Source organism: Pteropus medius, unplaced genomic scaffold (assembly GCF_902729225.1).
Source record: "Pteropus medius unplaced genomic scaffold, Ma_sr-lr_union100, whole genome shotgun sequence".
Taxonomy (NCBI): Eukaryota; Metazoa; Chordata; class Mammalia; order Chiroptera; family Pteropodidae; genus Pteropus; species Pteropus medius.
The window spans coordinates 3,819,637-3,836,556 of NW_024352947.1; the positions used below are offsets into that span (position 1 = coordinate 3,819,637).

General features: G+C 44.7%; 1 protein-coding gene across 1 annotated transcript in view; it reads left to right on the plus strand.

Annotated features, from left to right (window-relative positions):
• The window catches only part of RYR2 (ryanodine receptor 2), a 535,670-nt gene that overhangs the window by 276,411 nt on the left and 242,339 nt on the right, over positions 1-16,920 (plus strand). The window contains exons 14-16 of the mRNA XM_039850351.1: positions 4,303-4,486; positions 6,598-6,733; positions 15,484-15,579. Coding sequence (XP_039706285.1) covers positions 4,303-4,486; positions 6,598-6,733; positions 15,484-15,579 — 416 coding nt within the window. The remainder of the gene's footprint in view (positions 1-4,302; positions 4,487-6,597; positions 6,734-15,483; positions 15,580-16,920) is intronic.

Below are 16,920 nucleotides of genomic sequence, written 5' to 3' on the forward strand. Positions count from 1 at the left end.
CATCTTCCCCATGCTGTACTCTACATCTCCATGTCTACTCTGCACCCATCCACCTGTACCTCTCAATCCCTTTGCCCTCTTTCCCCACCCAATCCCCCTCCCATCTAGTATCCCTCAAAATATCCTCTGTATCTATGAGTTTATTTCTGCTTTTGTTGTTGCTGTTGTTGATTTTGTTCTTTAGATTCCGCATGTACATGAAATTATGCGATATTTGTCTTTCTCTATCCGACCCCTTTCATTCAACACAATACCCTCTGGGTCCATCAAGGCAATATCTTTTTCCATCCCCTTTTAGTCTGTGTGTGCCTTTTAATCTGAAGTGAGTCTCTTGTAGGCAGCCTGTGTAGGGATCTTGTTTTCTTATCCTTTCAGCCACTCTATCTTTTGGTCGGAGCACTTAATTCTTTTCCATTTGAGGTACTTGTTGATGAGAATGTAGTTGTTACCATTCTCTATTCCTGTTTTTGACACATGTTTTTTCTCCTTAAAAAGTCCCTCCAACATTTCCTGTAATACTGGCTTGGTGGTGATAAATTCCTTTAGTTTATTATTGTCTGGGAAGCTTTTTATCTGTCCTTCAACTCTAAACGATAGCTTAGCTGGATAAAGTATTCTTGGTTGTAGATCCTGCATCTTCATCCTGTCGAATATTTTTTGCCAAGCCCTTCTGTTCTGCATACTTTCTTTTGACAAATCAGCTGCCAGTCTTATGGGAGCTCCCTTGTAGGTAACTAACTGCTTTTCTCTTGCTGCTTTTAAGATTCTCTCTTTGTATTTAACCTTTGGCATTTTAATTATGATGTGTCTTGGTGTGGGCCTCTTTGGGTTCCTGGTTTTTGGGATTCTCTGAGCATCCTGGGATTTTATGTCCATTTCTTTCACCAAGTTAGGGAAGTTTTCCATCATCATTATTTCTTCAAATAGCTTTTCAACATCTTATTTTCCCTTGGGTACTCTGATGATGTGGATATTTTTACCTTTAATAGTGTCCCATAGGCTCCTTAAATTATTATTATAGTCTTGGCTTCTTTTTTCTTGCCATTCTGATTGAGTGTCCTTGGCTTTCCCGTTCTCTATATAGGTCATTTGATCCTCTTCTTTATTTACTTTGTTTATTCCATGTAATATTCTTCTCATCTCAGATAATATATTCTTCATTTCTGACTGGTTTCTCTTAAAATTTCCATTTCCGTTTTTATGTTTTTTATCTCTTTGTTGAAGTTCTCACTAAATTCATCTATACTTCCCATAAGTTCATTGAGTATTTTTATAACCAGTGTTTTGAACTCTGCATCTGTTAGGTTGCTTGACTCCGTTATTTCTGGATCTCTGTTCTGTTCTCTCATATGGTTCCTGCTTTTTTGTCTTCCCATTTTGGCTGCCTTTCCGTGTCTGTTTCTATGCACTAAGCAAAGCTTGTAAGTCTTTCCACCTTCTTAGTGTAGATTTGTGAAGTAAGTGTCCAGTTGCACAGTCCTGAGAGGGGTTCGGCTGCAGGCCAAATTTAGCCTAAGCCTCTGCCTGTCCAAGGCCACCTGTTAAGAATCAGCAAACAATCCACAGATGCTGTGCTTATAGTTGCCTCGAAAGGCCACACCAGAAACTGAGGCGAGCTGCCCCCAGTGTTAGCCTAGGCGCTGCTCAGCAAGGAGCACCTGACTCGCTGAGGACACAGCTGGATGTGGCGTGGGTGGGGCCTGAGTTGGAGGAGGCGGGGTTTCAGGGAATCCTCTGGGCGGAGCGACCTCTGTTACCCAGTTTGATGACTTCCGGGCTATGGCGGCACCGTGTCCCTGCACTGGTAGCTGGGAGGGCTCAACAGGGAACAGTGGATACCGCCAGCACGTCTGTACTGAGCGAGTCTTGCCTCGGCCCTCACTCTGACAGTGTCCCCCTATAAGTCCCTGGTGCCCCCCGTGCACAGCGGAATCGGCACTGGTGCTCAGAGCCAGCAGGTCCGTCATCGCGAGAGGATGCGGCCCCTTGGAGAGGCGTCTGCTGCTGCCACAGCCTCCGCCTCAGCTGCTCTGCCCGGCGGCCCCGCGTCCTCGCCCCGTCCCTCCTTCTGCCATTGCAGGGTGATTTCTTGGACTTCTCCCTGGTTGTATGGCTTGTTCATCTAGCTCCCAGGAGATTTTTCCTTGCTGCTGCTCCTTGTTTCCGTCACAACTTTGATTTGGTCGCCAGAGGGATGAACAGAGCCTCTGTCATCTGCGCCATTTCCCCCCCCTCCTCAAAGTAAATTATTTTTAAGTATTCATTTTATTGACGTAGATTTACCTACTATGAAAATCTTCATTAAAAGAGTATATGCAGATTTTTTTTTTACTTCTTTGAGTGAAAGTCAAGATAATTTCATTTTTGTTATTTGTGTTTTTGTTATGGGTTTATACTCTGTGACCCTTCTGGTGTGTCTCTCCCAGGTTGGGGCAGTGGCGGTGGGTTGTGTATGTGTGTTCGTGTTGTCTGGAGGAGAAGGGGTTCTATTCTTCTGGACTGTAAAATATATATTATATATATAACTTTTTTCCCCCTAGATATATTAATAACTGTATTCTGGAAGTAAATGGGTGAAGGGAGGAATCTGTGTTTCTTAGGTAGTCATACGGTTTAATTTTAAATTACAAAATGTAAAGATGCGATTCATGGCTTTAATTTTTGCCGTGACATAGTGTGATTCTACCACTTGGCTTTTGCCAATTTAATTAAAAACAATTTTTTTAAAAAATAAGATGACACTTATTTCTATATTAGATAGAAGTTCTAAAACTTAGCATAATTAACGATTTTGGAGGCATAGATAGTATTTGTTGGATAAGAGGCTTCACCTAGAAAGTAATTAAAAGATTATTTTTCTGATACTGGATATATTCAATTCAATAACCTAAAAACTGACATTACTATTGTTTCTCTTTAGGTTTGAAAATGCAGATATTATATTTAAATCAATTTTAAATTCATTCACTTTATGTGATGAGAGTTGAGTTTGGCTTTGTTATTATTATATTTATGATTCAACTAGAGTTAATGGGATAAAATGTTTATAACAAATATTTCATTGCATATTAATTTTCATTTTAAAAGAGGAGAAATAATTTTTTCTGGAAAGTAATTTCTGTTGGTTTTTTGGGCATTGATTTTAGAGATGATAACACTAGGTAATAGATAAATTATATTGATATAAATGATTTAGAATTTTCGGCAAAACTTTAGAATAGTGGTATAGTTTTACTATTTCTACTGTTTATGAGACTGAAGTAAAATATTCCTAAATTATCAGTAACTTTGTGTAAATTATGATACATTATAAATAATATTTTTGAGCATTGTTAAGCTAATTCTCATAAGGCTTTTATTGTTTTCAAATACAGTCAGATAATTAGCCAGAAATATTTCTTAGAAAGAAAATATTGCCATATAATTTTGCTGATACAGAGCAGGAAAGAAAGTATAATATTTTTATGCATAAAATTTTGTCACGATTAATATAAATATTACTAGATCAACTGTAATATAGGAAATCTCCCATTCTTTTATGGTACATGTTATATATTTTTTAATCTATTTTTTATTTTGGAATAATTTGATTTATAAACACCATGTGTTAAAGTTCTTTCCAGAAACATTCAAAGCTTGGGTTTTAAAACTCAGGATCTCAGAAAACTCAGCAAATTAACACATGCATGGCCAGTAGTATTTTTTTCTTCAAAGGCAACATGATGTCCTTTTTAAATTTAATTTAAATACATTTCTTTCAGGTAATAGAAAAATAGTTTAATATATTATTTCTTGATTAATAAGTGGATTTTCCGAATTAACATCATTAGAATATATTTTTAAACTGGCAAGAATTAAACAGAATGCAGTGAATGTCAATGATAGTTAACAGTTCCTTCTCAGAAAACAAAACAAAACAGAACAAGTAAATGTCAGAATTATAAATCTAGAAAGTTGCGTCTTAAACCTTCAAGTATGTAGTGCTTTAAAATGAAAAGTGGTCGGTTTAGAAATGTTTAAAACATCGGTTTCGTAGGTGTTGGTCCTCTAGGCCCTTCACGTTTTTCTCTACATGAGTTCCTCTTGATACTGGTGTTTTAATATAACATACGTGAAAGAATGAAAATTTCTCATTTGAACATATTAATTATTGCTATTTCAGGAAATCTAGAACCTTTCTTATATGTTCCTTTTACAGTAGTATGAGGGAAAGAGTAAAAGCTTTAAATCATCTGTCAACTAAAAAAATTAATACACAAAGTCGTGAACACTGATGTCGAGAACTGTTGGCTGTTTATTTAGGGGCCTTGACGCTCTCGGCAGAAAGGCGAAGGCGCCCGCAGCGGACTTGCCCATAGAGTCCGTCAGCCTGAGTCTGCGGGACCTGACGGGCTACCTGCACCCACCGGACGAGCAGCTGGAGCACGAGGACCGGCAGAACAGGCTGCGGGCCCTGAAGAACCGGCAGAACCTCTTCCAGGAGGAGGTGCGTTGGTCCTGCCGCGGCGCGGCGTCCGTCGCCGCCCGGCTCGCTGGGAGATGCCGCGGGGCCGCGGGGACGCGGGGCAGCGGGCGGGGGCCCCGGCAGGTGCCCGGCAGGTGCTGCGCTTCTCTGCCACCGAGTGTGGGATCCTCCGCCCTCCGGCAACGGGGACGTCATTTACTGTCTGCTCAGCCGTCGCTCCCGTCCTTGGTTGCGCTGTCGTTGATGGGTTTGGAAGGCGCGAGGCGTCTGGCTGTCCAGCGGGGCTGGAGCCGTGCGCCGGGGGCTGACACCCCCGGAGCGGCGGGGCACCAGGCCCCGCGCTTGCGCACAGACGCCCCGCCTCTTCCTTTCGCGGGTATTAAGCTCCCATGTGTCATTTCATTTCCCAGAAGCGCCGCTGCTCGGAAGAGCTCAAGTGCTGTATCTCACAGAATAATGGACGGACCGTGTGATGTGTCTCACGGTCCCCATGCCAGAGTCAGAACTGGTCCCGCATGTTCCAGAGGGTCAGTGGGAGGGGTCACGGCCGAGCTGGCAGGTCAGGCCCGCCCAGCAGTGTCCGGTTCTCCCCGGGGCCCCTGCATGTGGAATAACTCTTTTCTCCAAGTAAAAATATCTAAGAAAAAAGGTGAGAGGACCACGGTGCGTTCCCAGACCTGTGTAATTCTGTGCTTTTCTCGTTTTAAAACTGCTTCCTAATTTTCTACAAACGACAGAGCGGTTTATTGACATATATATATTATTGACATACATATATATATATATATATATATATATATATATATGTCAAACCTTTAGACTATACTGCAGTCATTTAATATCTGGTGAAACTAAAATGAAATATTGGGCTACGAAATTTTGAAATATTGATTCGTGTTCTCTTTTTTCAATTTCTCATATAAGAAAATTTGGACGGGGATCTAGAAATGTTCTTAGGTTGATGGTGCTTCTTAAATTCTTGGTGTGAAGCTAATTTGATTATTCAACTCTTTTAGCGCTTCCTTTCATGTGCTTTGCCCGATTTTGACAATCTTAATCTGACAATGATAATAAAACCACAATTTCAAATTTAGATAGCATCTTACAAAGTTCTGTGGTGAGGTTTTGATTTGCTTAAAGATCTTTTCATGAGCTTTTCTTAATGTATTAGATCTTCAATTTAATGTTAAAAATAAAAATGATGATGATGACGACTTTTCTAAGAATAAGGACCTGCTCTTATACACATGTAGGAGAGGGAGAAAAATATTTTTCCTCCACTCACCTTAGGTTCATTGGCTGTGGCCCTGCAAATTAGACAAAAGGCAGATCTAGAAGAGGAGAGCAAATAGGATTTTACTAACATGCATCACGCGTGCACACGGGAGCATCACGCGCACACACAGGAGCATCACGCGCACACACAGGAGCGCTCAGTGCTGGCTAACGCAAAGGAGCGGTGAGAACTTGGGCTTATGTAGCATTTTGCAGAAGAACAATAAATATGCAGAGAACTGATAAGACGAAGGAAGAGGGTGCTGAGCTTCTAGGGTGGCACTGTGAGAAGCTAAGTGTCGGGGACGCTGGTGGAGAATTAGGACTAGTCAGAGGTTGTTAGATTACTGTGCGCAGAGTCTGGGCTGATGAGTCGGGCCTTGTCTCTCGTGGTTAAGCCTTGTTCTGGCCTCTCTGGTAGAGAAGAAGGGCGGAGGATTTCTTTCTGCGTGTGCCTGCTTTTTCTCAGCTGTCTTCAGTTCAAGACCGTCCTTATGCCAAAGCTCCATGTTTTTGGTGGTGGACCCTGAACCCCTTCACTTAGAGTAGAACGCTGCTATGACTGGTCCATTCATCTAGTATTCAGCCTCGCAAATATAAGAATGAAATACGTATTTTGCATTGTTTTTCTGCTTCCATTTGGGAATAGCAGTCAAGATTTGGAAACCACTTGAATTATTTCAGGAGCATTTTTTTTTTTTTTACACGCAGGCGCGTTTCTTCCTGTCCTGTACATAAATGATCTCAGTGTTCTTAACGGCTGAGACCTGCTTTACGCCAGCTTTTATTTGTTCATTAACCTGCGTTTGTGTGTGAGCAGACCACCGTTCTGATGGCGGTTTATCCCACCCTCCCAGGGGATGATCAGCCTCGTGCTCGAGTGCATAGACAGGCTGCACATCTACAGCAGCGCCGCCCACTTCGCCGACGTGGCCGGGAGAGAAGCCGGGGAGTCCTGGAAGTCGATCCTGAATTCTCTGTATGAGTTGCTGGGTAAGCAGTATGATGGGCTTTCAAGGCAACTGCTCATGTAACTACTTAAAATGATCACATCGTACAACAGTTTCCTGACACGCTTCCGACTTGGCAGTTCTTACCTTGGCTGCCCTGAAGCCAATGGTGCTGATATTTCAACCCACCTGAGTGTGAAATATGGCCAGAGCGACAGATTCGCCTTCAATTAAAGGAGGCAAGTCATCCGGGCAGAGTTTATAGGTGGGGGGCCTCTGTGTGATGTGCACTAAATGCTCCCTTTTTGGTTCTGAAGTGCGTCCCACAAGAGCCCTCTGACTCGCTCCTGTCCCAGCTCGGCAGGGACCGCCCCCGACCTCCAGCTCTTTCTGAGATCTGCATTTGCAGCTTCCACATAGCTTGACAAACATTATGCAACGACCCTCACCGTGGCTGATGCCCTGTTTCTGTTGGCTCCACACACACATCGATCCACGATATTTTTGGCTTGGAGAATTCCTGTAGCTTCTACTTGTCTCTTGTCAGGAACTGTGAAAGGTCTGAGATTTTACCCTATTTGCGTGCCAATGTGTTAGCTTGACATTAGGATAAAGAGGGACAGTTTATTTCTCAAAGCAGTGGACCTAGCCACAATATCAGCATGTTCGGTGCCAATTCCTTGAGCCCTGTTTTCACAGGACAGTATGAAGGGAACAGTTGACAGCTGCACATCATGTCATGATACCGGACTCATTTCTGCGACACATAAATGCTTTAGGAGAAGAGGTGCCTATCTGCGTGGGTTTGAGGGTGGAAAGTGTTATGTACAGAGAGAACGTTGTTGTAGATAAGTCTAGCTAATAGGCACTGTTATTTATATTTGTATGTCAACTCTTTTCATAATCTGTTATCACTTTCAACAGTCTGTGTGCTCATAAACCCATGACTAATAAAAATATAGAGAGAATTATAAGGATTTTTCTGTAATCATGGAAAAAGTCTATTCCAGCCTGTCGACACTTCAGTTTTATCCTTCTGGGCTACTTACCCTTCAAGCCTGTACTCCCCTTACCTTCAAAGAGCTCTTTGGGGATTAAATCTGGTTGCTTTAATTTTAGAACCTACTGAAGTGGCAATAATAAGCTCTCCGAAGTGCCGGGGACCCGGTGGTGTAAGTGCAGCTTCTTGTCAGAACCGTTCCTCTGGTTTGATTGTCAGTGGAAACGTGGCCAGAAATGTGACTTTTGAGTGATTTATATATTGGAATAGAGAGAGAAGCCGTAGTTGTAGGTGAAAAGATGTTTCTATTAGGACATGTCTACTTGCAAATAGCAGAATGCCTTCACTCGGCCTGATGTGAAATTTGATGATGCCCATCACTGGTGAAAACGTTGGGTGATATGTTCTTGGCAGAGGGCAAGTTGGCGATATTAATAAAATGAATAAGTGTCGGTTGATGCTGTACATGAAACTTGAAATGTGCATCTCCTTCAGTCTCAGAAATTCCACTTTAAGAAAAGAATTCTCGGGATGTATTTGTAGAGTACGGGAAGGATGACTGCCGACAGCTGCTCGTAAATAGCGTAAAATTGAAAACAGCGTTCCGATCCGCAGGTGGTTCTTTCTAGCGTGGCACTCTAGGGTGTGGCCTAAGTGGAAAAACAAGGCAGACGCCGACTGCGCACTCAGTAAGACTTCGGCTGCGTAAACTGAAGACGCGCAGAGGGGGCTCTCTCGTGGGTCACTGGGCGTTTCTGAGAAAGCTGCTCGGCGACAGCCGCTCAGCAGAGAGCTCTCTCCCAGGGCTGCGCGTTCTGTTACAAATTTATTTTTAGTCTATGATGTGCATTATTTTATATTTGAAAAAAGCAGTTACCGTAAATGTGTAATGATAGAGAATTGCTGGTGAACGCTGGTGCGTTCATTCCAGTCCGCTTGTGTGTCGGTCAGCGCACTGTCCACCTGTGCCTGGCAGTGTTAATGGGGTTGTTTCAGGCGAACAGAATCATGAGAGATTTTATGTTTTAAGTGTTTATTTGAGTACTCTTGATTTTCAGTTTTTATTATAGTGAACAGTGATTTCATTATTAGAAAAAAAAAATGAGTGAACTCTTACGTTGAGTGAGAACCATCTGCTGACAGTAGCTTTTACTGAAGTCAGTGTAATCATCACATCGGTCGGCGGCCATGCGTGCTGAAGTATAGACTTCGCTTTGGCCGGAAAAGTCTCAGGCCTGCATCAGTAAGGAGTTCAGTTTATCTCACTGTCCTTTACCCAGCTATCAGAAAGCCTGGTTCAAGTCTCCTGAACCCCAACCCGGTAAGCCTCCCCCCAGTCTTCCGGACAGCCTCCTTTGATTTTCTTTGGTGGGTTTATTTATCGTGAAGAAAAAGGAGGCGGTGGGAGTGATAACCTATAACTTTAAAATTTGACATGAAGGTGTTTCAGGTAGCGAGTGACCAAGTTGTGGTTTTGGTTACGAGGTTTGCGAGCCACCACCTTCGGGAGTTGGAGACGTCACGGGCAGCGACGTTGTGGTTTGACAGGCCTAGTGGTGGCAGTCTCTCATCCACTTTTTCTGACGGCCACACGGTCTTCAGGCAGCTTGCCAGCCAGGCTGATTTTCTAAAGAGGTCTGAGAAATGGCTCTTTGGCAAGCTCCCTCTATGGTACTCATTTTATAAAGATTCAAAGCATGCAATGTAGCCTGCCGTTTTTCAGTATGCCAGAAGCTGCCAGTTTCTGAGTCCTTAAAGACTGACAAAGGGTGTAGCAATTAAGAATTTGTCGCATCCAGGTCTTCCCTGGTGACAGGAAGCCAGAGCATCCTCAATGCCATGAGGCACTGGGGGAGAGCGAGCGAGAGACGCAGAGCAGGCCCAGCCTTCGACGGTGGGCCCACCAAGTGCTGCCCGCGTGTGCTTAAGACACGTCCCTTCTTGTTCCCCAGGCATTTTCTGCACAGATGCATTAATTTTTTTTCCAAGTTGGTGACAGTCATGTCTATCCAATGAAAAAGACTGTCATTAGTATATCGTTAGTGGAGATTCATTTTATAACCAATTTTGTGAGATACCTGCTTCCTTAATCTGCTCCTACACTACCAGGACACCCCCTTTTTACCTCCTCTAGTGGGGGGTTCAAGCAGGAGGCGACTGCGGGGGGCAGGGGGCAGCACAGCCCGGGCCCTGAGCACATACTCCGGAGTCACGGTCATTGGCCTTTTGGTCAGCTCCACTGGGAGCTGGGCGCCTGGACGTGCCGCTGTCCCTTCTTCCATTGTCCTCCGCAAGAAATCCGGCGTGCCCCCCCTCCCCAGTCAGGCTGTGGCGGGTGGAGAGAGGTGGCACAGCCCTTACCTGGTCGCATGGCCACGTGGCTGCGTGCCATCTGGCTCTGGGGGCAGCAGCCAGCCCGGCGGTGGCCGAGCGTGGGCTTTCTCCGATGGCCACATCGGAAGTCCCCAGCCAGGCCCTGCTGCCGTGATGGGGCGCCGTGGCTGGCTCCGGGTGGCCGCGGCAGCCCCTGCCTTGGCCCAAGTGCGGCCGGCGGTCGTTCTCCGTCCAGTCTCCTTCGCTGCAGGCTCCCTGCCTTCCCGCTGGCTAGGCTTGGGGTGACCCCGCAGGGGCGCTGCTGTCTCTCCAGCGCTGTGGGAAACCTTCACACACTCTTGGCCCAGTGCAGGCTCGTCGGCTGGTCCCCTCTCTCGTCCGCTTGCAGGCAGGAGCCCTCAAACCCGGACAGGGCCCCGCCTGCAGCGACGGCTCCGCCAGCTCTGCTTTCCACAGCGCATTTTGCGCTGTGTTCGTTTGTTTTTGTTTTGTAGGGTTTTCAAGACTTAGGAGCATCCATTTGTTTATCCAAAAATTTTAAACATTTTTCTGGGTTCTGGTTCCATCGGCCTCCGTTGGTCTGTGCTGTTCAAGGCGTGTCTGTGCCTCCGTGTTTCTGGGCTTTGAGTGTCAGCTCCTAGAGGAGACGTCGTGGGACTTTCTGCTTTATCTCCAGCACCTAGGACAGCGCCTCATGCAACGCAGGCCCTCAGTATTTGCTGAATAAGTTGTAAAAGTGAGAGTTTTCTTAGATTTTTACATTTCAATCCGTCAGTAACTTTCTGATTCTATGAGTATTGTGAGAAATTTTGAGTCTTACCGTTGAAAGACACTAAAGCATGAGGACGCAATGACGTTATAGTACTAAATACAGAATATTTTTTTACAATAGAAATATTTTCAATTAAGTGCCAATATTACTGTTCGTAGTCTGATCGTATAAAAGTTTAGGAATTTAATTAGTCAGTGGTAGAAAATTCGGTTTGGTGAACTAGCACTTTCTTCTTAAGAGCTGAGCTCGAATGTCTTCGAAGTCCTTAAGTGTAAGTAGCCACTTAAACACGTGCCACTGACGTTCTGCACGGCACTGGGTGTCATTATTTATTCACCATGTTAGGAAATGCCGTAACTTCTAAGTTTCAGGCAATGTGAGAAGGTGCAGTAAAACAGTACTGTGTCTAAAGGATCTTAAAATACGTTACGAGGAGACCTGCAGACCGGCGTGCTGTGCTTGTATCTCATTCATGTTCGTCTTCCCGGCACCAGCCATAGTACCCGACGCATTCACGTCGATGTCTCTTAAATGAGGAGAAATGGCGATGCACAGGGAATGAAAGGCGTAGGACCTCGAGGCCGAGTAGCCAGCACCTGAAGTGCACTCTAAGGTTTAGCTTGTCCTACACCGAGGAAAGGACACTTGTCTGGGGTTTGCTTCTGTACCTTGATGCTCCAAATACGGTTACCATGGCTCTTTGGAGATGAGAGAGGCATTCTGAGACGCCGGCCAGCAATGGCCAGTATAGAACCTGATGCCATGTTTCCCTTTATCTTTTTTGAGAAGGAAGTAACTTTATTATTTAACTTTAAAATTAATACATCTTTATTATAAAAAATTAGAAAATTAACAAAAGAAGAAACTACTCTTAAACGTAACAATCCATTTTAGGGTGTGATCTTGTAAAAATATCTCTGCGAAGGTCCGTGCAACACTGTATAGCACATTTCACACCCGCACACACACAGGTGGACGGGGGCACTGCGCGTGCGTGTGTGACACGGAGCTGTCGGCTGCGGCCCTCCTCCCCGGGCTCAGGCCTCCCCTCGGGGGCCTGGACACCTGCGGGTCATGTGGTCACACTGTTCCCGCCTCCACGTGCTGCGGAACGCCGCCGCCTCACGGGTCCGTGTCAACGCCATGCTCGTCCAGCGTTCGTGGTTCTTTAAACGGGATTTATCGGGCTCAGAAGGTCCCCGTGAAGGATCAGGCCACAGAACACGGCCCTTCCCCCCTGTTGTCAAGGAAGAAAACTTCCCCCGACCCTGAGGGGAGTCCCCCGTCTCCAGGTCTCCTGCTGCGGTGTCCCCCGCAGGACCGTCACCGTGTCTCCCCAAGCGCAGTCTCGGAGACCGCTCCGCAGGTAAAGCTCCCTCTCCGCCTCTGTCCTCGAGACCGCCTGCAAGGTCTCCACACGCGGTGTCCCCAGCAGACTGCCTGCAGGTCTCACAGGTGTCCTCGGTGACCGCCTGTAGGGCCCTGCCTCGAGAGACCGCTCAAGGTGGCAAGGTCTCCACGTGTGTCCCCGAGACCGTCTGCAAGGTCTCCGCGTGTGTCCCCGAGACCATCTCCAAGGTCTCCGCCTCTGTCCCAGGCACTTCCCAGGAGTCATTTCCCCCATTGGCAGCTCCCATGTTCTAAGAAATGTTCTGAAAAACAACTTCTCCGTGCACCTTTGTTGAGCCACACGTTTACTTCACAGCGCGGCTTCACTGACGCTGTGCCGTGGGCAGCTTTCTTGGTGGTGACATTCATCGGATTTCAGTGGACGTGACCACTCAGCTGAGGGGTGTGGCGCCGTCATTCGCTATTTGAAACTGTTGTGATGAATTTCCTTCTATTTCTCTTACGCTTTCCCATTACTTTAGAAACTCATTTAACTGATTTCTTCTTAACGAATTTGCTGAATTCTAATAATTCACACTCTCCGTTTATCTGTAAAACATACTGTGTACATCCACACACACACACGTTCTTAATTTCAGCAGCATTCTATTTTACTGAGTTAAAATTTTTTGTTAGAAGTGTTTACATTTGTTAGAAGTGTATATACATTTTAGAGTATCAAGATCATTATGTGATTTATCCATGATTTACTGAGAGACTTCTTAATGCATTTCTGGCTCATCTGAAGGAGGAGCCCCTACCTGAGTGAATGTTGGTGACGTGCCGCTGAATACGATTTGCACATACTGTTGCGTGTAAGATTTCCGGATTCACACTCATGCAGGAAACTCTCTGGTTTCCTTATTCATGTACTGTTAGGCTTTGGGACCACAGTGACGGTGTTTCATAAAGGAGTAGGGAGGTCTCCTCCATGTCTGCTTTGGAGTGGTTCAGTGTAGAGGTGATTTATTTCTCAAAAATACAAGAAAAGTCCTTGGTCTTTGACATACTTCTCAATACTCTTCATGGTTTACTATTTTATTTAGATTTTTTTCTTAAGATTTTCTCCTTTGGGTCAATATGTATGTGTACATACATACACATACATTATATATATATACATATATACATACATACATATATGTATATCAAATAAAAGATATATATATCTTCTTCGTTTTTTTTCCCTAAATTTTCAAAAATTCCAGTACAAAAATATATAAATTCCTTTTTCTTCTTTTGTCCTGTTTTTCTTTTCTTCTTGATTAAAGTAGTTGGTATTTAGCCTATATTTTTAAAAGTCCTTGACTAGATTGATCAATCTTACTCTTTTATTACGTAGACCACTTCTGTTTCTAATGCATTAATTTCTCTTTTTAGTGCTATTTATTTTTCTTATTTTACTTATATTTATTTGGTGTTCTTTCCTTATATTTTGAAAGGAATATTTAGTTAACATTTTTTTCACTCTGTTCTTTAGCAGTCAAAGTAGTCAGTTAATTTTCCCTGAGTGCAGTTTGACCATCCACTGCTGGTGTTTAGGTAGCATTCCTGTTTTTTTTCAATATTTACTAGATAGTCTGTGATTGTGGTATTGATTCCCTATTGACTCAAAAATTATTTAGGGAAGAGTTTAAACTTTTAAGTGCTTGGGTTTTACCTTTGTTTCTTCTTTTCTTACTCTTTCTAGCTTCGTTATTCTGTCATAGAATGTGGCCTCCACCATCTGTTTGCAGTTTTTAATGAAGTTTTCTTTGTGGTTTACTGCATGCTTTTTTTAAATGTCTCATCGTGTATGAAAAGGGTTTATTTTTATATTATTTGTTTGTTCAAGACTCCCCTCATCTGTAACATTTGACTGTTAGAAGGTATTTAATACCTTTAATTTTAAGAAACCGAGGTAAAATGAAAAGAGCAAGTTAAATTTGAAGCAAACGAGACTCTACGATGAAGATTTGAAGCCTTCACCATCTACTCTCCCCAGGGGCTGCGGTTCTAAGTCAGGAACAGATGTGCTTAGGGATCACACGTCCCCCGAGCACATAGGGCTCCTTGTCATCTAGGGCTCTCGTCCCTGGCACTCGTCACCGTGTGTGTGGCTGGGCGCTGGCCCTCGGGGGCTGTGAGAGGACCGTCTCAGGGACCAAGGGCGTCACCCGTGGGCCTCAGGGCTCAGTGCCCTCCAAGCTCCTCTCGCGAGATCGTGAGAACAGGAGGCCGCCTGTCCCCTGTTGTGATTGCCCTTCTCGCTCTCGGGTCACATAACTGTTGGGGGACAGAGGCAATGCGAAAGCAGCCTTGCCCTTTAATTGCAGTTGGTCGCGACAGGGCCTCTTCCGTCTGCCCTTAACCAGGAGGTAAACTGGCAGCGTCCTCAAGCTCCGCACCCTCACGCTGCTCCCGGCGATGCCAGGCTTCAAACAGTGATGCCTCTGTGGCTAAATAGCATATCATACGAAAATCCCCCCAGCCCTCTGTGAACAGCTGTACCATTTCTGTACAATCTTACGGGCGTAAGAGTAGCATTGACGTAAAAGATTTACCAGATTTATTTTGAAAGGATCGAATGATTTTGAAACACTCTGTTTTCTATTGAGCGTACACATTGGGTTGAGAGAGGTCATAAGGTCACGTGGAATTTCACATAAAATGGGTTCTTTGGTTAAAGAAGTGTAGGCGGCCTTTAGGGTCAGCAGAATGGGAGGAGGAGACTCCACCCCACGCGCATGCGAATCTCGAAGTGGGAAGCGGAGACGCAGAAAAGCGAAAAGGTTTCCGCTTGCTCGTGAGCCTTCGGCTCTCCGCCTTCTCCCCGGCACCACGTAATCATGTCTGTCCGTACGGCTGTTACAGTCCCTGATTGCATCTCCCAGGATTTTGTGCTACATTTTCGGGAAAGCCGATGTGTTCTTAACTTCATTCCGTAGGTGAGAAAACTGAGCTCTAGGGAAATTAAATAATTTAGTCTCACAGCTAATTAAAAGCAACGGGAATTGGATCCCAAGCCAGGGACCTCCCAGGACACTGGTTTCCCCATTATCCTTCGTTATTACCTCCCCATGTGAACTGTCACTGCCTCCAAATACACTTCTTCGAATGACCGGCGTTTTCAGTCCCCATTAAAACATGACAATTCTTTTTCTGATGTCTCAGTTTCGTGTGTATGTGCATTTGTTTGTGTTTTAGACATAAAGCAAAGGTGTCTGTTTTCGATGCAGCATTTTAGGGCTACTATTACTTTACCTTGCATTTTGAACTAGAAAATCACTAAGTGTGAAATCTGCTTTTTCTTTTGCAGCGGCTCTAATTAGAGGAAATCGTAAAAACTGTGCTCAGTTTTCTGGCTCCCTCGACTGGCTGATCAGCCGATTGGAAAGGCTGGAAGCTTCTTCTGGTATGTTTTCATTATCTCCTTGTGTGGTATATTATTCCTGTTTTCTTCTATTTTATGTTAAGACAGAACAACAAACTCTGAGGTTCAGTGTGATATGAATATTTTCCTTTTAACAGGTTAGACAATTTTTCTTAATGATAATGTTATCGGTATTTTTATTGTTCTTTCTGAAAAGCAACCTAACAGGATCTTGTTCATTTCCATTTTTAAAGAACGTGAAGTCCCCAAAGCCGCCACAGAGCCAGAATTCCCGTTCTGCCCCAAACCAGTTACTCCTAATGCACTATACAAGCACAGGGTTGGTTCAGAATTCCCGTTTTTAATTTGTGGTCAAACGATAGTTTGGAAAGATTTAAACGATCTTTTAGTTTTCCAAATGAGACAGCACGATATTTTATTTTAAAGGGATTTAGTCAATACTAACAAGCAGTCTGCTACAGTAAACTAGTCCTCGGCCGTGCACCTGATACATCTGTCTCTGGCACGTGTGTTACTCGTATTTGGTGTTGCCGAGACTTCCGGGCGGTTCCCAGGTCGGCCTGACCTCCCCAGTGCCGCAGGTGGTCTCAGTGGCTCCCAGACCCGTTCGCACGGTGCTTCAGTAGTGGCCCTTCTGTGGCTCTCATGCCCTTTATGCCATTCATGGTTCCCTCAGTCTCCTGCACGAGGAGGAACTGGAAGGTAGGGGCCCGATTCCATTCTCGGTGCTCTTTGTATCTGTCAAGCTTTCTGGTGCCGAGTAGATGCTTCATAGCATTTGTCAGATGAATGATGAACGAGGAATGAATGTTTGAACTCGCTTAAGACAATGCCCGTCAGTGCAGAAAGAATCCCATGACTTTGCCATGATGAAGTCCCATTCGGGGACAGGCTCGTTGGAGTAGAATGAATAGGGAGATAGAAGAACAAATAGTTGTCGTCAAAGGGTCATTTTAAGTCGCAGAGCAAAATTTTAGGGTTTTTAGATTTAAGGGGAAGAGAAATTTGAGTTACAATGAGAGCTGAGATGTTGCTGGATTGTTGGGTGGCAGAAATAAAGTAGAGAAGGAGTTTGTGGAGATGAAAGGCACAAGGTTTCTAAGATGCAGGCTCAGAGCATCACGACATGCATGAGATGACAGGATGTATCGACTGAGGAGAAAACTGAAGAACTGGGAGAAAGCGATCCAGTCAGTGGTAACCGGTAACGGTAGTGATTGCAAAACTGGATGTGTCCGTGGGTCAAAGTGTCCAGGATTGTCGGCAGGATCCACGAGGTGCGGAGGAGTGTGCCGATCCCGTCTCCTGGCCTGGGAGGACCCGGGAAGGGAGAGGAGTTCCAGGCAGAGCGTCCACGCTGAC